This window comes from Theropithecus gelada, chromosome 9 (genome assembly GCF_003255815.1).
Source record: "Theropithecus gelada isolate Dixy chromosome 9, Tgel_1.0, whole genome shotgun sequence".
NCBI classification, from domain to species: Eukaryota; Metazoa; Chordata; class Mammalia; order Primates; family Cercopithecidae; genus Theropithecus; species Theropithecus gelada.
The window spans coordinates 71,614,523-71,633,556 of record NC_037677.1 but is presented as its reverse complement, the minus strand read 5'-3'; the positions used below and the strand labels follow the sequence as shown (position 1 = coordinate 71,633,556).

At 41.2% G+C, this 19,034-nt stretch overlaps 1 protein-coding gene across 1 annotated transcript in view; it reads left to right on the top strand.

Moving 5' to 3' along the window:
* The window catches only part of LOC112632165 (protein ZNF365), a 107,362-nt gene that overhangs the window by 81,907 nt on the left and 6,421 nt on the right, over nucleotides 1–19,034 (top strand). The window contains exon 4 of the mRNA XM_025397950.1: nucleotides 4,982–5,038. Within this exon, the coding sequence (XP_025253735.1) occupies nucleotides 4,982–5,038 (57 nt within the window). The remainder of the gene's footprint in view (nucleotides 1–4,981; nucleotides 5,039–19,034) is intronic.

Sequence of the window (19,034 nt, the reverse complement as noted above, 5' to 3'; positions counted from 1 at the left end):
TCTGGGCTGGACACAGGAAGGCGAAGATGCCACACCCTCAAGGAGCACATACTTGAGGGTGAGTCGGGAATGTAAACAAATAATTGCTGTTCAGTAGAACAGGCTCTGAGACAGTGGTGCTGATTGGAGTGGGAGCTCTGAGCTCTGCTTTGGGAGATTAGTGCAAAGTTAGGCACAACTTGTGGGATAAACGGGACTTCCAACTGGAAATGGAGAAGGGGTAGAAGAATGTTCCTCCTTGTGGCTTGTGGGTAGAGACTTGGATACATTTGGTCGGGGGTTTAAAGACTGGAAAGGCAGGCAAGGTGAGAATGGAAAGGCTTTGGTGGGGCATGCCTTGGACTGGGAGGTTAACTTATATAGGACAGGAAAGCACTGACAGGTTTTAAGCAGGGGAGTGTTATAAATGTTGTGCTGTGGAAGGATCACTCTGGCAGCACTGTGGAGACAGCACAGGGAGGCTGGGAGAGAGCTGGACAGGGAAGGGGACCAGCCAGGAGGATTTTGTAATAGCCCAGGAAAGAGGTCATGAAGCCCCAGTTGGCTAACAACAGGTTATGCAATGGGCCCTTGTGGACTAAATCAGCAAAAGCAAATGATCCAGATGTAGAACATTGTTCATCTCAAAATATGTTGGCATCTTTAAAAGTAAAAACTTTTTTGTCTGGTGACAAAGATAATACATGTTCAATACAGAAAGTTGGAAACTATGCAAATGTACAAAGAAGAAAATGAAAGCATCTATAATCCCATGAACTGGAGATATATGTATATGTACACGTACTGTATATGAGAGGTAAAAATGAAATATTATATTTATATTTAAATGCTGATTTATAAATCTCATATATACATAGTTTATTTAAAATATGTGCATATGGTAAAATAAAATCTAACTTAGAGAAGGATAGAAAATAAAAAATAAATATTGAGTGTTTACCACATGCTAGGCACAAAATATAAGAACTTACATCTATTTGGCCATTTAATTCTCACAGCAACCTTGTGAGAAAGGTCTGCATGTATTCTGTCATTTTACCCATAAGCAAATTGAAGTACAGAAAGATCAACGTGACTTACCCAGGGTTTGGTAACTCAAGTGTCAGAGCTGGGATTTGAAATGAGACTAAGCTGTTTTTCCTCCAGGGCCTGTATCATGAAATAATGATGGGGCAATTTTGAATGATATATTTAAACTAATGTTGTTTGATTCATTGACTTTACGCAGTGACTCCTGATACTCCACTACAGTGTTGTCCAGCTGAACTTTCTGCAGTGATGGTGATGGACAGATTCAATGTCTGGTCAATCTAGTACAGTAGCCACTAGCCACATGTAGCTAGCTATTGAACACTACAAATGCTGCTACTCTGAACAAGGGACTGCATTTTAAATTTTAATTAATTTAAACTTAAATGGCCAACTGCAGCTAGTGGCCACCCATGGGACAGCACAGATCTCCATAAGATAAAAAAAATGAACACCTCACCCCTTGGTCATATTCTCTGTCTTAGTAAAACCACCTTTATTTCTTATTTCAGTCCTTTCCCATGATCATCTCCGTAAAACATGCCTGTATTCTTGATTTACCTAATTGAACATTATGTTGTCCATGCTGTGCAAGATAAGGAATTATTTTGTGTACACCACTCCCACACCCCTCTCTTCTCAATGTTATGAATTTATTTCTATTATTAGTTACCTATATACTTTGGTATTAGTTAAGATTTTTCTGATTGAAAGTGGGATAGAAAAAGCCAAATCCATCTGATTTCAGCAATACAAAGGGAATTTATTGGCTCATATAAACAAGATCAGAGGCAGAATTGGCATTAGAGCAGGCTAAATTGAGAGCTCAGTGTGAGCGGGACTCGATTTCAGCTCAGCTGTCCTCAGTCTGCAAGCTTCATCTTCAAGTTCTATGTGGTGACCACAGTTGTAGCGTGGCTTCATAACCTCTTAGATTCTAGCCTAGCAGGAAAGTAAGCATGTGTCTTTCTTGTAATGCTATTTAGCTGTGGCCACAATGATGCTCAGTTAAAACACACACATGTGCGCACGCACACACACATAAACTCAGTGATTACAGCAATAAGCATTTACTTAACATGTGTATGTGTGGGTTGGCTGAGTTCAGATGATCTAGATTGGGCTTGGTGGGGGTTCTGCTGATCTTGGTAGAAGCTGCTCACACTTCCAAGGTCAGCTGGGGGTCAGCTAATTTATGGGCTTCTATGGACAGCTCTGCTGATCTTGCTTAGGCTTCTGGGCTAGTGTAGCTCAGCCCTGTTCCATATGTCTCTTCTCTTCTTTCCTGGGACCAGTGACCCATCCCAAGCATATTCTCATGGTGATGACAGAGACACAAGAGTGCAAGACCAGCTGCGCAAACACGTGTAACCTATGCTGTGTCAAGTCTGCTAACATCTCGTTAGCCAAAGAAAGTCAAAGTCACGTGACTGTACCCCAAACCAACCGAATGGAGAAGTACTCTCCTCCCATAGGAGTGAGAAGGAGGCAGAGAATATTTCTGAACAGTAATTTTCTATACCACTTAAGCAGATGGGGTTGGCTTGCTCATTTCAAAACAAGTGATGTGGCCAAGGGCATAGGTTGTACACTTGGCCTAGACCTAGGTCCCATATTCCATCATGGGTGTAGAGTTACATTCAGATTTGCCCAAAGCATGTGAGCTAAGAGTGGAGAAGGAAGGCTTACTTCAAATCAAGGTCAGGGTTCTGCTAGCTACATATAGGGGAAATGGATGTGAGATGGCAAACCACAGTGACAATTATAACTTTAAACAATAGACTTACACTTTTATTTCTTGAGTCTTTGGTGTGAGATAGTATCCTTTGACACCACATGCCTAACAGTTCTCTTTCATTCCCCATTTCCACTCTGTCAGCTTGATCATTCATGCTACTTGTTTATATTTATGAATGAAGGACTAGGTAATTAACAATGGTGGCTGGGTGTCAGGTGCAGCTCCCTGCCACTGAGTAGGTGTGTCTCCTCAGTAAGCACATCTGAGATTGGTGACTGGCTGTGTACATGGGTGGGATGTATCAACCACAAGCTTCCCTTAAGGATGCAAGCACAGAGAGTCATGCAAATGACTTTCCTTTCACCTCAAAACACCAAAAACAGAGGGCTTCACTGTGGAATGCCAAATCCCATACAACAAGCTTTAGCTCTTCCGGGGAGACATCTTATTTTCTTAATAGATCAGATCTTGGGGAGGGGACAAAGGTTTCTGAATCCCCTCTCACTGTTCCATCTGTATGCATGGGAAAGGAGGAGAGAGATGATAAAGTCAAACAGTGCAGCCATTCTCTGGACAACCTTCCATTAGTCACTTGGTTTTTGCTCCTCTTTCCATTCCTGAGTTCTGAATCTGCTCATGTCCAACGTGAAGATTCCCCAAGACTTCTTTGGAAAGAATGTTCCACCCTTTCTGCATCCTTCTCCTGAGTAGATCTGGGGTGCTGCTTTGTCTGCTCTCTTTCATCTATCCATACTATTTACTGTCTTTCCATCTTCCAGAAAAGTATCAAAATGTCTGCTGATGGTTTCCTTTTTTGTCTTCAGCATGGTTACGAATTTATTTCCTTAACTGACTCTTCAGCAGAATTTTGAAAAGGAGTGTAGATAAATGCAAGCATCCAGTCCACCATCTTGAACACACACACACACACACACACACACACACATATATATAATATTGTGTGGGTATATAAATGTGTGTGTATGTGGGTGCACGCACATGTGTTTTTTTTAAAACAACATTAGATTTTGCCAGTTACATTTTTGCTACTGGCTTAATTGAATACCCTTCTAGAAGAGCTTTGAAAGCTGTTTCTTAAAACCACTTGGGGAAAACAGAGATCTTCCTCTCACTTTATTATTATTTTTTAATAATATTAGTTGAGTTTTTGGTGTTTTTGTTTTTGTTTTGTCTTGTTTGGTTTTTTTGCTACCTGAATGAATAAATGTCACAGATGATACGATCTGTTACACAGAAATCAGTTTAAGTTGTACTTAAAAACAAGAAAAGGTATGTTGATTCTAACCTGTGGAGGTCAGCATTGGCTTTATCTATGTTTTGGATTTCTGTTGTTATTTGTTTTTGATACTGAACAATCCTAAACCATACACCCTTATCAAACTAGAGCATCCAGTTCAAATCCTGAGAGTAGCTGGTAAAGAATGGGCCTGGAATAAGAGTGGGTAAATGACCCATGAAAGAAATAACTATGTTATGTTGGATCTAAAACCTAACTAGTAAATATTTATCTGTTACTGTTAGTACTATGTATACATCTACTGTATGCCAATAGTATTCAAAATATATGGTTCTACTGAGGATGGCTAAAACACCCATAGATGGAGGGAGAGCTTCTGTCTAGTGGGCTTCAAATTGAAAAGATGCATAGCATTGAGATAGACACTTTCCAGGAGAAAACCATGACTCACATGGGGATGACTTCAATGGCATCTGGTTTCCATCTTCTTTGTTTCTTCTCTTGGACTCCATTCAGAGGCACTTCCTTCCAGCTGGAGCTTTTAATGGCATAATGTGAAAGCAAGATCCACAGAAGTGGGTTTACAGGAGGGACTTGAAGGAGAAAATGCAGATCATCAGGGGGAGACGATGGAAAATTACACCCAGATGGGAGGGAACAGAGAATGTACACACATCCAGACTAAAATATACCAATTAAAATATTTAGGGAAATGAAGAGTGGTGTATGATTTTTAATATAGGGTAACAAAAATGTGAACGGAATAAAAAGGCAAAGTGATATAGTCCTGATTGCAATTAGCACATTAATGCAATTTCTGTTTCTAGCCTGGGAAAATATGTCAGCTCTCTTTACTTAAATGAATGGAACATGGCGCTGCTTGTAGTCTTGCTATGACTTATTCATTCTACACACTAGCTCCATTCATGATGGCAGTACCCTTCTTTTGCTTTCAGAGCTGGAAAGGTGCTGGTGAAGCTTGCCTGGTGTGCCAAAATGACCTGGAATTGGAGGCAAAGCCACCACCTGGGTGGGTGGGTTGGGCCTGGTTACAATAACCAGCAGCCCATCTGAGTCCATACAAGAGAGAGACTGGAAGGGGTACAGCAGACCACTGGTTTCTTCATGAAAACATTCATTTTCACATTCTCCTCCTCCCAAGCCATCATTAGCAAGGAGGAAAGTCTGTTTCTTCTTTTAAAATGAGAGTCCATTATATTCTGTACCTTTTCTCCCTATATATGATGTTCCTTTTAACTGAATATTACCAGATTTGAGCGATTTGCCACTGGTCTTATTCTCTTTTCTATCTCCAAACAACTCTTGCAAGAGGCCGTATCCCTGGGAGGTAGGTGGTGATGGCATGGAGGCTGTAACAATGGTTACGGTTCTTCTGCATATTGTGGCAGTCAGAGCTGATCCAAACTGAGAATAAGTCAAAAAATAATTATTGAGTACTGGTCCAAGTCTCTGCAGAGATATATTTTAATGAATAATACTTCAGTCCCTGTTTTATGTGCTAGGGATGCATTCAAGACCCGCAGTGGATGCCTGAAGCTGTGGATAGTACTGAACTCTCACATGTTTTTTCCTACACATACATATTTGTGATAAAGTTTAGCTTATGAATTAGGGACAGGAAAAGATTAACAATAATAGCTAATAATAAAATAGAACAATTACAACAATATAGTGTAATAAAAGTTATGTCAGGATGGTCTCTCTCTCTTAAAATACCTTATTGTACTGTATTCATCTATTTTTGGGCCATGGTTGACCATGGGTAACTGAAACCTAGAAAAGCAAAACCTCAGGGAAGTGAGGACTACTGTATCAAAATGGTAGTATGAGACAGATTGCTCTAAGCCCTAAGAGAGATACAAATCAGGCTAACAGGAACAATAGAGGTTAATTCTGATGTGGTGTTGGGAGACAGGAGTACATATCAGAAGGCAAGAGTTGAAATGACAATGTGGAAATGTATGGGGAGGATTCTTCACTTCATTGGTTTGGCTAAATTCTGGGGCAGCATTGGCTTTACGTATAGGCCAGGGGTCCACGAACTCAGATGCCCACAGGGGCCAGACAAGCCCCATATATATGTGAATCTGTCCAGGTGTGAAGCAATCGGGAGTGTTGGAACCTGTGATAGAAGGAGGGGCACGCCCCCACAGAAAGCTCTTCAATCTCATGTTAAAAATTCAAACAATTCATGTTGTTGTCTGCAGATCTTCTCTGTCCTACAAAGGCATCCCTGTGCCTCTGCATTCAGACTCAACTCCTCCACCCCAGAGAGAGACCCAAGCTTCCTCTCAAACGCACAATCATATTTGCATAAGTAACAGAATCTTCTAGGGCTGATCCTCCCAGAAATATGAGCGAGCAGGCCTTAAAGACAAGTCCACATCTCCAGTGTGGAAGATGGAATTCTTTAAAGGGCAATTTAATCAGCTTTCACAGGGCGTTCTATCACACGTGGGCCAAGAGCCCAGCCCTGGAGGAAAAGCTGGCTGAGTCTCTTGTGATTTTTCCAGGACTGCCCGCTGTCAGAGGGGGAGGAGGAGAGCTTCAACCAGAGCAGCTGTTTCACAGGTTGAGCTCCTGAGTAAACTCTTGTCTGAACAGGGAAAGGCCTCTGAGCATAGTTATGACATAGATGGGGAAACTCCATCCCCACTCTTCAGATGGGGGCTTGGGTGGACACGCTGCCTGGGCTTTCCTGACCGTGCTCCACACGGAGCTTTTCCCCTTTGGCGTGTAGTGTGTCCGTCCTATCCCCCTCCCTTTCCAATAAATACAAGGCCTTGGATGGATGTAGCTGCTCAATAAGGACAACTTAATAAAGTCACATCAGTCCTGATTAAATTCACAGCTTGCTGTAGAATTTTCCGGAATTGAAGAATGACAATCACGGACTTCAGTGTGCTCTACAAGTAGCAAATAGGATTAAAGAGAAAATAATAAATTCATACATAGTGAAGCTAAAGAACACAAAACGGAAAAAAATCTTACAAAAAAATTAAATTAGAATTTAATCCCTGCTTAAAATATCTGCATTCTCTTCTTTAATCCTTTTGACAATAAGCAAACCTATCAATTTATATTAAAGATATAGAGGCTTTATATTAAATCGGAATGTTGTAAATTCTGCGGGCAAACAGGAATACTTTGGGATTCTCTTCCCATCCTTTTTTTACTACTAGGGATTTTAGACATTTGCAAATAATCTTTTTTGGTTGTTGTTCCTTCCTTTAGTTTAACTCAGTGATTTTCAAACTCTGGCACACATAGGAGTATTTTGTACAGGGCTGGACCTCCACCACCCAACCATGTATACAGAGGGAGTTTTGAGCACATGAGATTCTCACCTGATAACCAGTTAGATGTTTCAGCCACTACCTCCCCTGCCACACACACACACACACAGAGGAGGCTGACTGTGGTGAAGTCAATTGTTCACTCTCCTTATGTTTTACATTTTCTCTTCATATCAAATAGGTAGTCAGACTTGTTCTTCCTTGTTTAAGGCAAGAAAGGAGAAAAAAGAAAGCTGCTTCTCTAGGCTGGAGAAGAGATGGCCCTGTTGCTCCTGTGAGCTGTGGGACCCAGGAATCACTCCATAGTGTACCCCTCAGAAGGGAGGAGGCTGTGTGTACTCCAAGGGAGGCTAGACCTTAAGGGTGGGTTTTCTCACCTCCTAGAGATCCCTGGCATCCCACATGTGGCCTGAAATAGCAGAGATGAGACCTAAGTGGGCCATGTAGACTGCGACAATTGCTATTTCAGCACTAACCTGTGTAGACAGATGACAAAATACTGGAGTAGTCTTCCCTCAACATTGCATAAGGCCCTGTACTCTGTAAGACCCAGACTTTTGCAGAATCCTGGTGCGTGGGGGTGTGAGAGCAGCCCAAGCATGGCTGGATTAAATTTCCTGCCAGCTTGGTGGGCTGGTTACTCAGAATCCAAATTTAATTTGATGCAAGGAAATCTAAAAATTTTATCTGTTTCTTGAACACATGAATTTATAGACTGAGATTTACACCTAATTCAAATGTTGAACGCCTTGCTAATGGGGAGGATTTGCTGACAGCTACAAGGGATCTGTCTCTGCCAGCTTGGGATGGCTATGTCCCATGAAAATACATTTCTGAAAGGTGAGCTCATGCCATCAGTGGGAAGCCGTCAAGGTTGAACTATACCAGTAGTTCGGTTTCTCAGTTTTTCCAAGGCCTTGTTGTGGGTCACTTAGCTAGTGCCCTGATCTATCCTTGCCAATACTTTTGAGGGTTAAGAGAAGCAAACACCAAAGTGCACACTTTGAAAAACAAACCAACAAACAGCTTCACTCTTAAAAATCACTTTATTAGGCTCAAGACGAGCTCCTGCCTGCAAAGCTCTCAACTGCTAGAAACCGTGGGCCGGGCAGCCGCCTACTTCCCATCCAAGTCACAGTGCTTAGGGTTCAACTTGAATGGCTAATTATTGGTCACCTCACTTTCTTATCAAAGCCAAAAGATTATACTTAATGCACAACTTAAGCCGTCCCCTGGACCTCACTTGTTTGGACTGGCAATCGCGTTTTCTGTTCCCCTCCCCATTTACCTTAAGTTTTAGTAATTGCCCTCTGGGCTCAAAAGAGCATCCCGCTAAGCCATTGAAATGTTGAAAAGCTCCCTGACATGGGACATGTTTATCTGCACTCAGAGAAAGAGCTGGGACAAATATGTGCGGCTTTGGTATGACAGGATGCAGATTTCTTGTGAGCAATTTCTTAACTTTCAGCTTAATAATAACTATAATCAACTCAGTGCCTTGAGAGTTGGTTAGAAGTGTTGTTACACAGTAACTAGAAACTTCAAAGATGGTAAATAAGTCATAATGGTGATATTTTCCACAGTGTAAACACAATGCCCAGTATCCCTTTGGGCTTTACAAAATGCAGGAACACTTGCTCAATCCATCTTTTTAGAAATAAAGAAGAGAAGGCCCCTTTTCTAGCTCTTCTGTAGCCCTTCCTGCTGTGGGATTTCTAGTAGAAGGACTTGCTCAACTCTGGCAGCTTTTTCAAGGTTGCATCCGATGATCTAACAACAAACAGGTCACCTTCCAACAGATGAGAGACTCAAACTGTGGGCATTTTGGGGTCACTGTGAAACACTGACGCCGGCGGGATGTAGGTGTACTCATCAAAATGGAGCCAGGTAGATATTATCAATAATAAGAAAAAAAGTCTTTCAACTCCAATAGGCCTAATATTGAGCCTCACCACCCAGTCTTGAGCAATGAGAGCCTGGATGAGTAAGTAACTTAAGAGATGAATATATGTGTAAGCCTCACCTGTAGGATAAGGATTATAATGACTTTGGGACTCACCATATTCTTTTCTGTGTCAAGTTCCTGTGCAATTCATTCTTCCTGCCTTGCTAATTCTTATTCATGCTTACTAGCTCATTGTAAATCTGATTTTTCTCCAAAAACTTTTCTGCTACAATCTCCCATATATGTTAGCGCCCCACGGCATGGTCTTCCTCTCAAAACTTTCCATCCTATTTCTTCACAACACGTAAGGGATTTTAGCTAAATCATTTTCTCTATAATTTGTCTCCATGGTTGGAATTTAAGTTCCAGAGGGGCAAGGAGTATTTCTTCTGCTTACTGTGTTATCCAAAGCTCCTTGTACACAGCCTTACTCATAGCAGATGTTCAGTAAATAGTTGTTGAATGAATGGATGGTTGCTCTGTCTGTTGAGGTTGGTGTAAGGATTGTGAGACAATGCCTCTAACAGAATCTGCACATAGAAGCAGTCACATCAATCCATTTTAGCTTTATTCCTCCTCTCTTTCAATAGTGTTTGACAGATGTATTCCCTTCCCCCATTTTCTTCTACAAACTCCAGATTTTTTATTTCCTGGCAAAGAATAACAATTTTAGAGTTGGGGGTATAGGAGGATTATCACTTTATGGATCCCTATGTTAGGGACACAATAGTTGAAGTCATAAGAGAAGTTGTTAATTGTCAGGGTCATATAATCTATGCGATGGTGATGGTGGCAGTGGCCCATCTGGAGTGGCCACTACAAGGATGCCAGCTACAGCGAGGGAGGTGCAGCCAGGGCTGTGCACTCTGCAGCACTGGCGGGGGCTGGGAACAGGTAATGCCAACTGGAGCCCTGCACCCTACCAAGTTGGTGGGATGGGAGCCTGTGCTCCCTAGTGCAGATGCAGCTGTGCAGCCACATAGCTACAGCTCCAGACCCAGGCATCCCTTTACTCTCAGGATCCCGGGAAGCCCCCTACCGCTGCAGGCTTGGAAGTGTCTGTTCCTGTTCCCTGACCTTGTTCTACTCCTGGAGCCCACTTCAGTGCAGAGAAAAGTTGTAGCTGAGCCTGGGTGCTGTTGCAACCTGGTCAGGTTGCGCGTGCTTGGAGCAGCACTGCCACACCAGTCACCTCTCCCCCAACTACCCCAGCTTCCTCCAGACTTTGGGCACTGACAAGTGTGAGAGGGAGGCTGGGGTACTGAGGGTGGCTTGGTGCAGGCCTTCAGGTGCCCCTTGGTGTGGACAGCCTGGGCACTGTGGATGGCATGTTGATGGCAGTGGGGGGCAGACAGGTCCCTAGGTGGGAAGGGATATGTCCCTGGTGAAACCCCACCTTCAAGCCGGGAATGCTCTGGAGGCTGGGCTGCCGGTTACAGGTGGAGTCCCTGACCCAGAGTGAGAACTCATGGTGCTTTTTTCCAGGCCCACCCATGGCTTCCCATGGACCAATCAGCATGTACTTCCTCCATTTCGAGCCCATAAAAACCCCAGACTCAGCCAGACTCAGACACTTACTGGGACAACCTGCTTGTGGATAGAGGCTACCCACTTCGGGTCTCCTGAGAGCTGTTCTGCAGCTCAGTAAAGCTCCTCTCTGCCTTGCTCACCCTCCAGTTATCCACATAACCTCATTCTTCCTGGATGTGGGACAAGAACTCAGGACCCACTGAATGATGGGAGTGAAAGGAGCTGTAACACGTTCCTGGCTGCTTCACTGACCTTCAGGCAGTGACACACTCCCAGACTGGAAGTGAAGCATCGCAACCGTTCTTGGGGCCCAGATCCCAGGATTCCCTGAGCCAGAGCTGTTGCAACACTACAGCCCTCCCATGCTTCACTTGTGCCCAGCAGCTGCACCATGGGATGGGAATCAGCAGTGGGGACAGGCCAGTCCAAGAGCTGTGGGCCTGAGTGGGGCAGTGGGACTAACACAGCTGTAACACAAATACCTGAAACACGTCCCCTACTCTGTACACACCCCCACTCGCTCACTGTGGGTGACAAGAAGGAGAGAAGAGTTGCAGCCCTTCTGGAAGCCCAGATCTTGGGGCTTCCCAAGCCTGAGTTGTGACCCACTAACACCCTCTTTGAGGTTCTGCAGTTCCTGGCATCTCCAAGCTTTCAGGTGCCACTGCATTTCCCCTCATCCATCCAGACCCTGGTGCCAGTCACTTGAGGTATGCAGCCTCACGTGAAGCCAGTGCCTATGCCGGCACCTGGAGCTACCCATCCTGCTGCAGCAACTGGTATGCCTGGCTGTGCACAGCAGCCAGAACCTGCCCCTGCTTACACATTCACACACCCCCTACCACTCTGTGCCTGGCTCGCCCTTAGCAAGTGTGGGATCTGTGCCAGTAGCACAGGCCGAGCACAGCCTGCTGGGCTGTGTGGGTGAGACAAGCCCAGCAGAAATGAGCAAAACCCAAGCAGAGGCACTGCTGGCCACAGAAGTTTCTGGCTGGTGAAATGACACCTTAAGCATTCTGTGACAATGGTGCATTTGGCTCAAGGTCTCTAGCTTCTGCTTCTTCATCTATAGCTCTAGGTTTTGTATTGCACTCAGTATATACTATATGTTACTTTTTTTTTCTTAATCACCAACATCTGCTAAAACTTTTGCCCAGCCAGAGAATTCAACAGGTTACCTGAATGGCTAACCTTATATGGGTCTGACTTGGCTGAGACTGTTTTTATTTTTTGGAACATGGTCTCACTCTGTTGCCCAGGCTGGAGTATAGTGGCATGATCATGGCTCACTCTATCTTCGACCTTCCAGGCTCAAGTAATTGTCTTGTCTCAGCCCCCCGAGTAGCTGGGGCCACAGGTGCATGCCACCACACCTGGCTAATTTTTGTACTTTTTGTAGAGATGGAGTTTTGTCTGGCTGAGACCTTTAATGAGAAAAAAATTTCTTACCAAAATTCAGCATCCATTAACCATTTGCAAGTAAAATAACCTAAGAAATTTGTTTTAGACCTGAAAAAAGGGCAGATTTCATTTGCCATAAGCAAGGCAACTGGAATAAAATGTTGAATTTTTAATTTTTTTAAAATCCAAAGAGATATTAGGTGTTTTCTTCTTTTGTTGCGTGATTTGTCAGAATTCATACTGTAAAGATTTCAAATTAGTTCACTGCATGATTCATTGCTAAAAGTGGTCAAAATTGTAGATTCGTTTTGTTCTGATATACTTGCTCTTTGACAGTTTATAGATAATTTGGAAGAAGTGAAAACTGACTGTAAAGATTAGATTGTTTTATCCAGTTAGAGGCTGAGTAAGAGAAAGTTGTTGGAAGTCTTTATCAAATTCAGATCAAAGACTTTTGGGAATTAATGAGTATCTTCAGAGAAACAATCTGTTAGACCCCTCAGAGATGCAAGATTGTCTTTTTTGGCAGACACATATTCATCTGAGCACACTGAATGAGAACATTGCTCATTTGTTCAAGAGTGTACAGGTATATGATATTCATACTACACATATGAGTTGAAGGATGATAACAAATCCAGATTGGACTTATATTCCATTGTGACCTGGCCTGGACTTAGTGGAATCAGAAACTTTGAAGAAGTGCAGAACCATCTGAAACAATGAAGTCACCCTTTCAGAAGCAATTCACTCATTTGGATGCTATGAATCATGCTTCGAGCCTCTTTGCTTGCTTTTGATGGTTAAATAAGGAAAGTTCCTGAATGATCAAGTATCTGTTGTAACTGTGGCACTCAGCTGCTCAATCTTTGGGCAGTGTTTGCATTTGCATGGCTCTGTGACAAAATGTTCTATTTAATTTACACCAAGACCCATCATCAACAATGGAAGCTCAGGAGCAGAATGTACCCATTATTCTCAAAAAGATGAATTTTGCTAAATAGTGATATTTTCCCTGACTTCATCAACAATAATTGGCTAGCCCTGGGCCAAAAATTACATGTTTTTATGTGAAGAAATTCAGGTAATGTACCTTTATGAGTTGCTTTAAGATTATTTATAAAATTCATTAAAAAATAACTTTTGTCATATGACTACAAAAGTAATAATTCTAAAAATTAGGAAAATATAACAAAGCACAAAGAAAATATATCCACCATCTTAGCATACAGTCATATACCATAATAACTTTGCATATATTTCCTATGTTTCTATATTCCATAAATATACATGTGTGAGAATTTATATATGTATGTATGTATTATGAATATATATGAAGGGACATCAAAATGTTCATGGAAAATGCATATTGTGAAAAAACTATGCATGAATTTCAATTTTTTTGCACCAAAATAAACTCGTACTAACTTGTTATAACATGGCTGAAACATGATCTAGGCTGAGGCACTGAGAAAGCTTAGACATAAGTTTGTAAAGAGCCCCTATCAGAGCGACATGAATTCTGCTAAAATTGAAACAAGAACAAACATCAAATTTAGGGTGAAGCTGGAGTTGAATAATGGTGAAATCATTGATGCTTTATGAAAAGTTTATGGGGACAGTGCCCTCCCCCAAAATTAGCAGTTTACAAATGAATAACTTATTTTAAGAAGGATGAGATGAAGCCCTCAGTGGCAGACCATCCACATCAATTTGTGAGGAAAAAATTTATCTTGTTTATGCCCTAATTGAAGAGGACTGATGATTAACAGCAGAAACAATAGCCAACACTGTAGACATCTCAGTTCAGCTTACACAATTCTGACTGAAAAATCAAAGTTGAGAATACTTTCCACTTAATGGGTGCCCAAACCATTGTACTCAGATCAACTGTAGCAAGGGCAGACCTTTCGATGGGAATTGTGAACAAGTGGGATCAAGATGCTGAAACACTTCTTTGAAAAATTATGAGAGAAGATGAAACATAGCCTTACCAGTATGATCCTGAAGACAAAGCACAATCAAAGCAATGGCTACCAAAAGGTGGAAGTGAACCATTCACAGCAAAAGTGGACCAGTCAAGAGCCAAGGTCATGATAACAGTTTTGTGGGATGCTCAAGGCATTTTGCTGTTGACTTTTGGGAGAGCCAATGAATGATAACATCTGCTTATTATAGACTGTTTTGAGCACTTTAGTCAAACAAAACTTTAGCAGAAAAATGCCTAGGAAAGCTTCACCAGAGTCATTCTCCACCATGACAGTGTTTCTACTCATTCCTCTCATCAAATAAGGGCTACTTTGTGAGAATTTTGATGAGAAATCACTATATATTTGCCTTGTAGTCCTGAATTGGCTTCCTCTGAATTGTTTTTCTTTAATAATCTTAAAAAACCTGTAAAGAGCACCCATTTTGCTTCAGTTAATAATGTCAAAAAAGACTGCATTGATATATTTAAATACCCTTAGTGTTTTAGCAATGGACTGATTGGCTGGTACCATCACTTACAAAAGTGCCTTAAACTTGATGGAGCTTGTATTGAGAAATAGTTTATATTTTTATTGATCTTTTAATTCCCTTTTTCTGTGAACTTTCTGAAGTCTCATTATACAGGTATGTGTGTGTGTGTTAAAATGATACAACATATTGTTTTGCAAACTTGTACTTTATTATGTATTATAATAAATGTGTGCCAGGAACTAGGCTAAGCACTTTATAGGAACTATCTCCCTTAATATTTACAGTAACCCTGTGAGATACTATTGTCACCCTCATTTTACATGTGAAGAAACTGACACTTAGTGAGGTTAATTAACTCTCTGAAATCATAGAGGTGGCAACTGGTGAAGCCAGAACTTGAAATGATATCACATTTCAAAACCTATCTCTTAACCATTATGTAATACCACTTGCCTTCTCAAGACATTAAATATTCTTCTGTTGTCTTTTAATGTGTATATATTGTATCATAATATTGATGAAACTATTGCTATTATTAACATATGATAGTTCCAATTTCTAGTAGTATAAATAACAGTGTGATGAGCATCCTTTTAGATAAATGTTTGCCTATAACTTTGGTTAGTTTCTCCTGAATACTGACCTAGATAGAAGGATTTGAATAGCTTATTTGGGAGTGATCCAGGAAACATCAGTAAGGTAAGTAAGAAAGAGAAAGGAAGAAAGTCCATACAGGATTTGTTAATGAGCAAATCACCACCATGGACAACTGAGGCCGCATTCCACTATCACCCCTAGAAGTCTGTTCTGAACTCACAGTTGTCCCCGTTGAGCGTGAGGAATCCTTAACTTCTATCATTGGTTGAGGACTGCTTCCAGGGCTGTTAATCCCTTGACTTCCAGGCAGCCTAATTTGTGATTTAGCATACTTCCTTATCCAGAAAGGATCCCAGGCAGAAAGTTGCCAGTGCTGGCAGTTGGAAACTACATTGCATGCATACACAGGATAAGGATGGACACTGACAGCATCTGCTACAGCATATGTCCTTGATGTTTTCTTCCTGGATAAATTTAGGTTAGATACAAATCTCAGATATAATAACTCTGGATTGCCAAATTGACCCACAGAAAGATTGTTAGTAGTTTATACATACTTTCTGTGCTATGACAGTGCTGGGGTTTGCTATGTTTAGATACTCACTATGTATAAAAATGTATCTCATTTTGTATTTTCTTGATCACTGTTGCAGTCAAACTTTAAAAATATCGATATATACTTATTAGTAAAATTAACTTGTGTGTGTGTGTTGCCTTTCGTTTATTTTGATTATTTTTTCTGTTGGAGTGTTCATCCTTTTACTTGACTATTTTTTAATGTGTTGTAAACATTTTTTTTCCTAGTTCATTCTTTGCCTTTTAAGTTTTATAATTTCATTAACATGGAAGAGTGTTAACCTCTTACATACCTTCATCTATATATACCTTCATCAGTTTGCTTCATAAACTTGGATTGTTCATGAATTTTTTTTTACTTTAAAAATGTTTAAAGCCTCTGGTAAATATGTCTGGTATTTATAGTCTGAGGTAAAGATCAAATAGGTAATCTAGGCCAGTCGCGGTAGTTCACGCTTGTAATCCCAGCACTTTGGGAGGCCAAGGCGGGCAGATCATGAGGTCAGGAGATCGAGACCATCCTGGCTAACACAGCGAAACCCCATCTCTACTAAAAATACAAAAAATTAGCCGAGTGTGGTGGTGGGCGCCTGTAGTCCCAGCTCCTTGGGAGGCTGAGGCAGAGAATGGCATGAACCCAGGAGGCAGAGCTTGCAGTGAGCCGAGATCGCGCCACTGCACTCCAGCCTGGGTGATAGAGCAAGACTCTGTCTCAAAAAAAAAAGAAAAAAAGAAAAAAAAGGTACTCTATCTTTCTCATAATGATTTGAAATGGCACTGTTTACTTAGTTCTTATGAAACTGATCAATCTATTGAAAACAATAACTGAGGGACCTCTTGATTGAGTGATTTGTATTTCTTATATTTTCTGGCATCCATACTTGGAATAGCAAAAGGCAGTATATCACAGTAACTGCTATTTTAAAATGTTTTAATTGTTGATATTCATGATATGATGATATTCATAATATTCATATGATTATATGACTTACTATTGCAAAATCCTGGCTACCTAAACCATATACCCACCATTGCTTATATTCTTGGCATGGATGTACAAAAAAATCTGCATGATTTTTCTCTAATTTCCTGCATTTTTTTTTAACATTCCAGCCTACAAGTCACACTCATAACGTCATCTAGAAAGAAAACATTATTTTGAATTTTTATTGTAAACATAACTTGACATGATTTTTAAATTACGTTGTCCGCAAGAGGCAGCACTCTCTTCAGCAGGATACATTATTTGGTTATAAAGTAAAATTCTAAAAATTGTTACGTGTTGAATCAGCCACCAGGGACTCCTTATGTTTCCACAAATGCAATTATCAGTAGCATAAAAATGGAAATTGCCTGTAAGTGTTCAAGCTTCAACAATCTGCCTTTTCCAATGGTGTAGTTACATGGGAGAAGTGAGCCAGAGCTGGGGTGCACAGCACAATACACAGTCTGCTACTTAGCTATCAGGCTCCCTGATTTAACATGCACCTGTCATAGATTACATTTACCATTTTCCAAGTGGTGCCCGTCAGGCTGAGTCCATGTGGTGTCATCCCACTGTGTTAAAATGTCAAGGGGTTGCTTATCACAAGTGCTTGAGAAAATCTGTTGTTCTAAGAAAAGAAGCCTCACAATGACCTCCTGTCAATACTGTGTCAATGGAATAAATCTCCAGAAAGGGTTCCAATATCTTTCTGTAATCGGTTGAATTGTGACCTGCTCCCAATTCCTATGTCAAGGTCCTAACCCCGAGTATGTAGACGGTGTCTTTACAGAGGTAATCCCTTTAAAATGAGGTCATTAGAGTAGACCTTAACTCAATGTCACAGATGTTCTTAAAAAGGGGGAAATTTGAACATAGGCAACACGTAGAGGGAAGATGTGAAGAGATGTCATTCTCTACAAGTCAAGGAACACCTGATGCTTGCAGAGTGAAGAGAGGGGCCTGTGACAGAGCCTTCCCTAGTGCTTTTAGGGTGACCATGGCTCTGTGGACACCTTGATCTTGGACTTCTAGACTCAAGAACTGTAAGACAATACCTTTCTGTTGTTTAAGCCATTTGGTGTATGGTGATGATGGCAGCCCAAGCAAACTAATATACTTTCCTTGCCTATTTTACTTATTTTGTACCCTCAAAGCATTCTGCCTATACTTCTAGAAGAGATTTATCACATTTTATTGAACTTTAGTCTTTCCTAATTGTTGGTAAATGGGTAATATGGACATGGGAAAAATTCCAAGTATAGAATAGCACAAAAACAGACTTAGGGTGAAAACAGAGCCTCCTCAGCTGGTTCCCCAGTGCCCTCTACCCCACCCCTCCAAGTTCCCTTCCAAGAGGCAACCACTGTGACCTGTATCTTATATTCTTAGTTTCATGATAATCTCCAGTTTACGTCTTTATTTCCTTTCATTGGCCATAGGCCCCCTGGGGAAAGGTACCATTCATTCATTCTGTGTAATCTCAGCTCTCCATAAATGTGACTTTACAAGACTGTTTTCTGGGTAGATTCAGGCAGATGGATACATAAAATTCAAGCTAGGTTTAAGGCTCCAATTCCTGGTAAAATCCAAACACTTCTGTTATTTAGTCATTTATACCTTTGCGGGTTAAGTGGGACCTGAGAGAAGATTTTGCTTGGGGGTAGAACAAGGAGACAGTAAGGAACCTGGGCAAAGTTGGGGAGATTAAGTAGAAAGAAAGTCATAAAACAGGAAGTAAAAACTTTGTTGATCTGACTTCTCCTTTGCTGTTTTTATAGTTCCCTAGTAATTGCCTTGAATAGAAGTAACCTAGCTCCCGTTTGTAAATCTGAGAGGCAGTCTAGTATCTTGGTTATGAGTTTCAATTTGGGGGCCAGACTGCCTGTGTTTGTAATACTAGTTCTACCACTAGTTAGTTATGTGACATTGAACAAGTACTTCCACCTTTCTGTAATGAAGTTCTTCATCTGGGAAATGAAGAAAACAAATAGTATCTTCTTCTTATACTTGTTATAAGGATTAAAAGGGCTAAAGCTCTTAGAACCATGCCTGGCACATAGTAAATGCTGTGTTAGATGTATTACTAATCACCTATAAATTGTCCCACGGTGAGTTTGTTAGTGTATCAATTAGAATGCTTTTCTGGCAGCAAGTTGAAGAAAACCAAACAAAGAGGAGCTCAAATAATAAAGATGTTC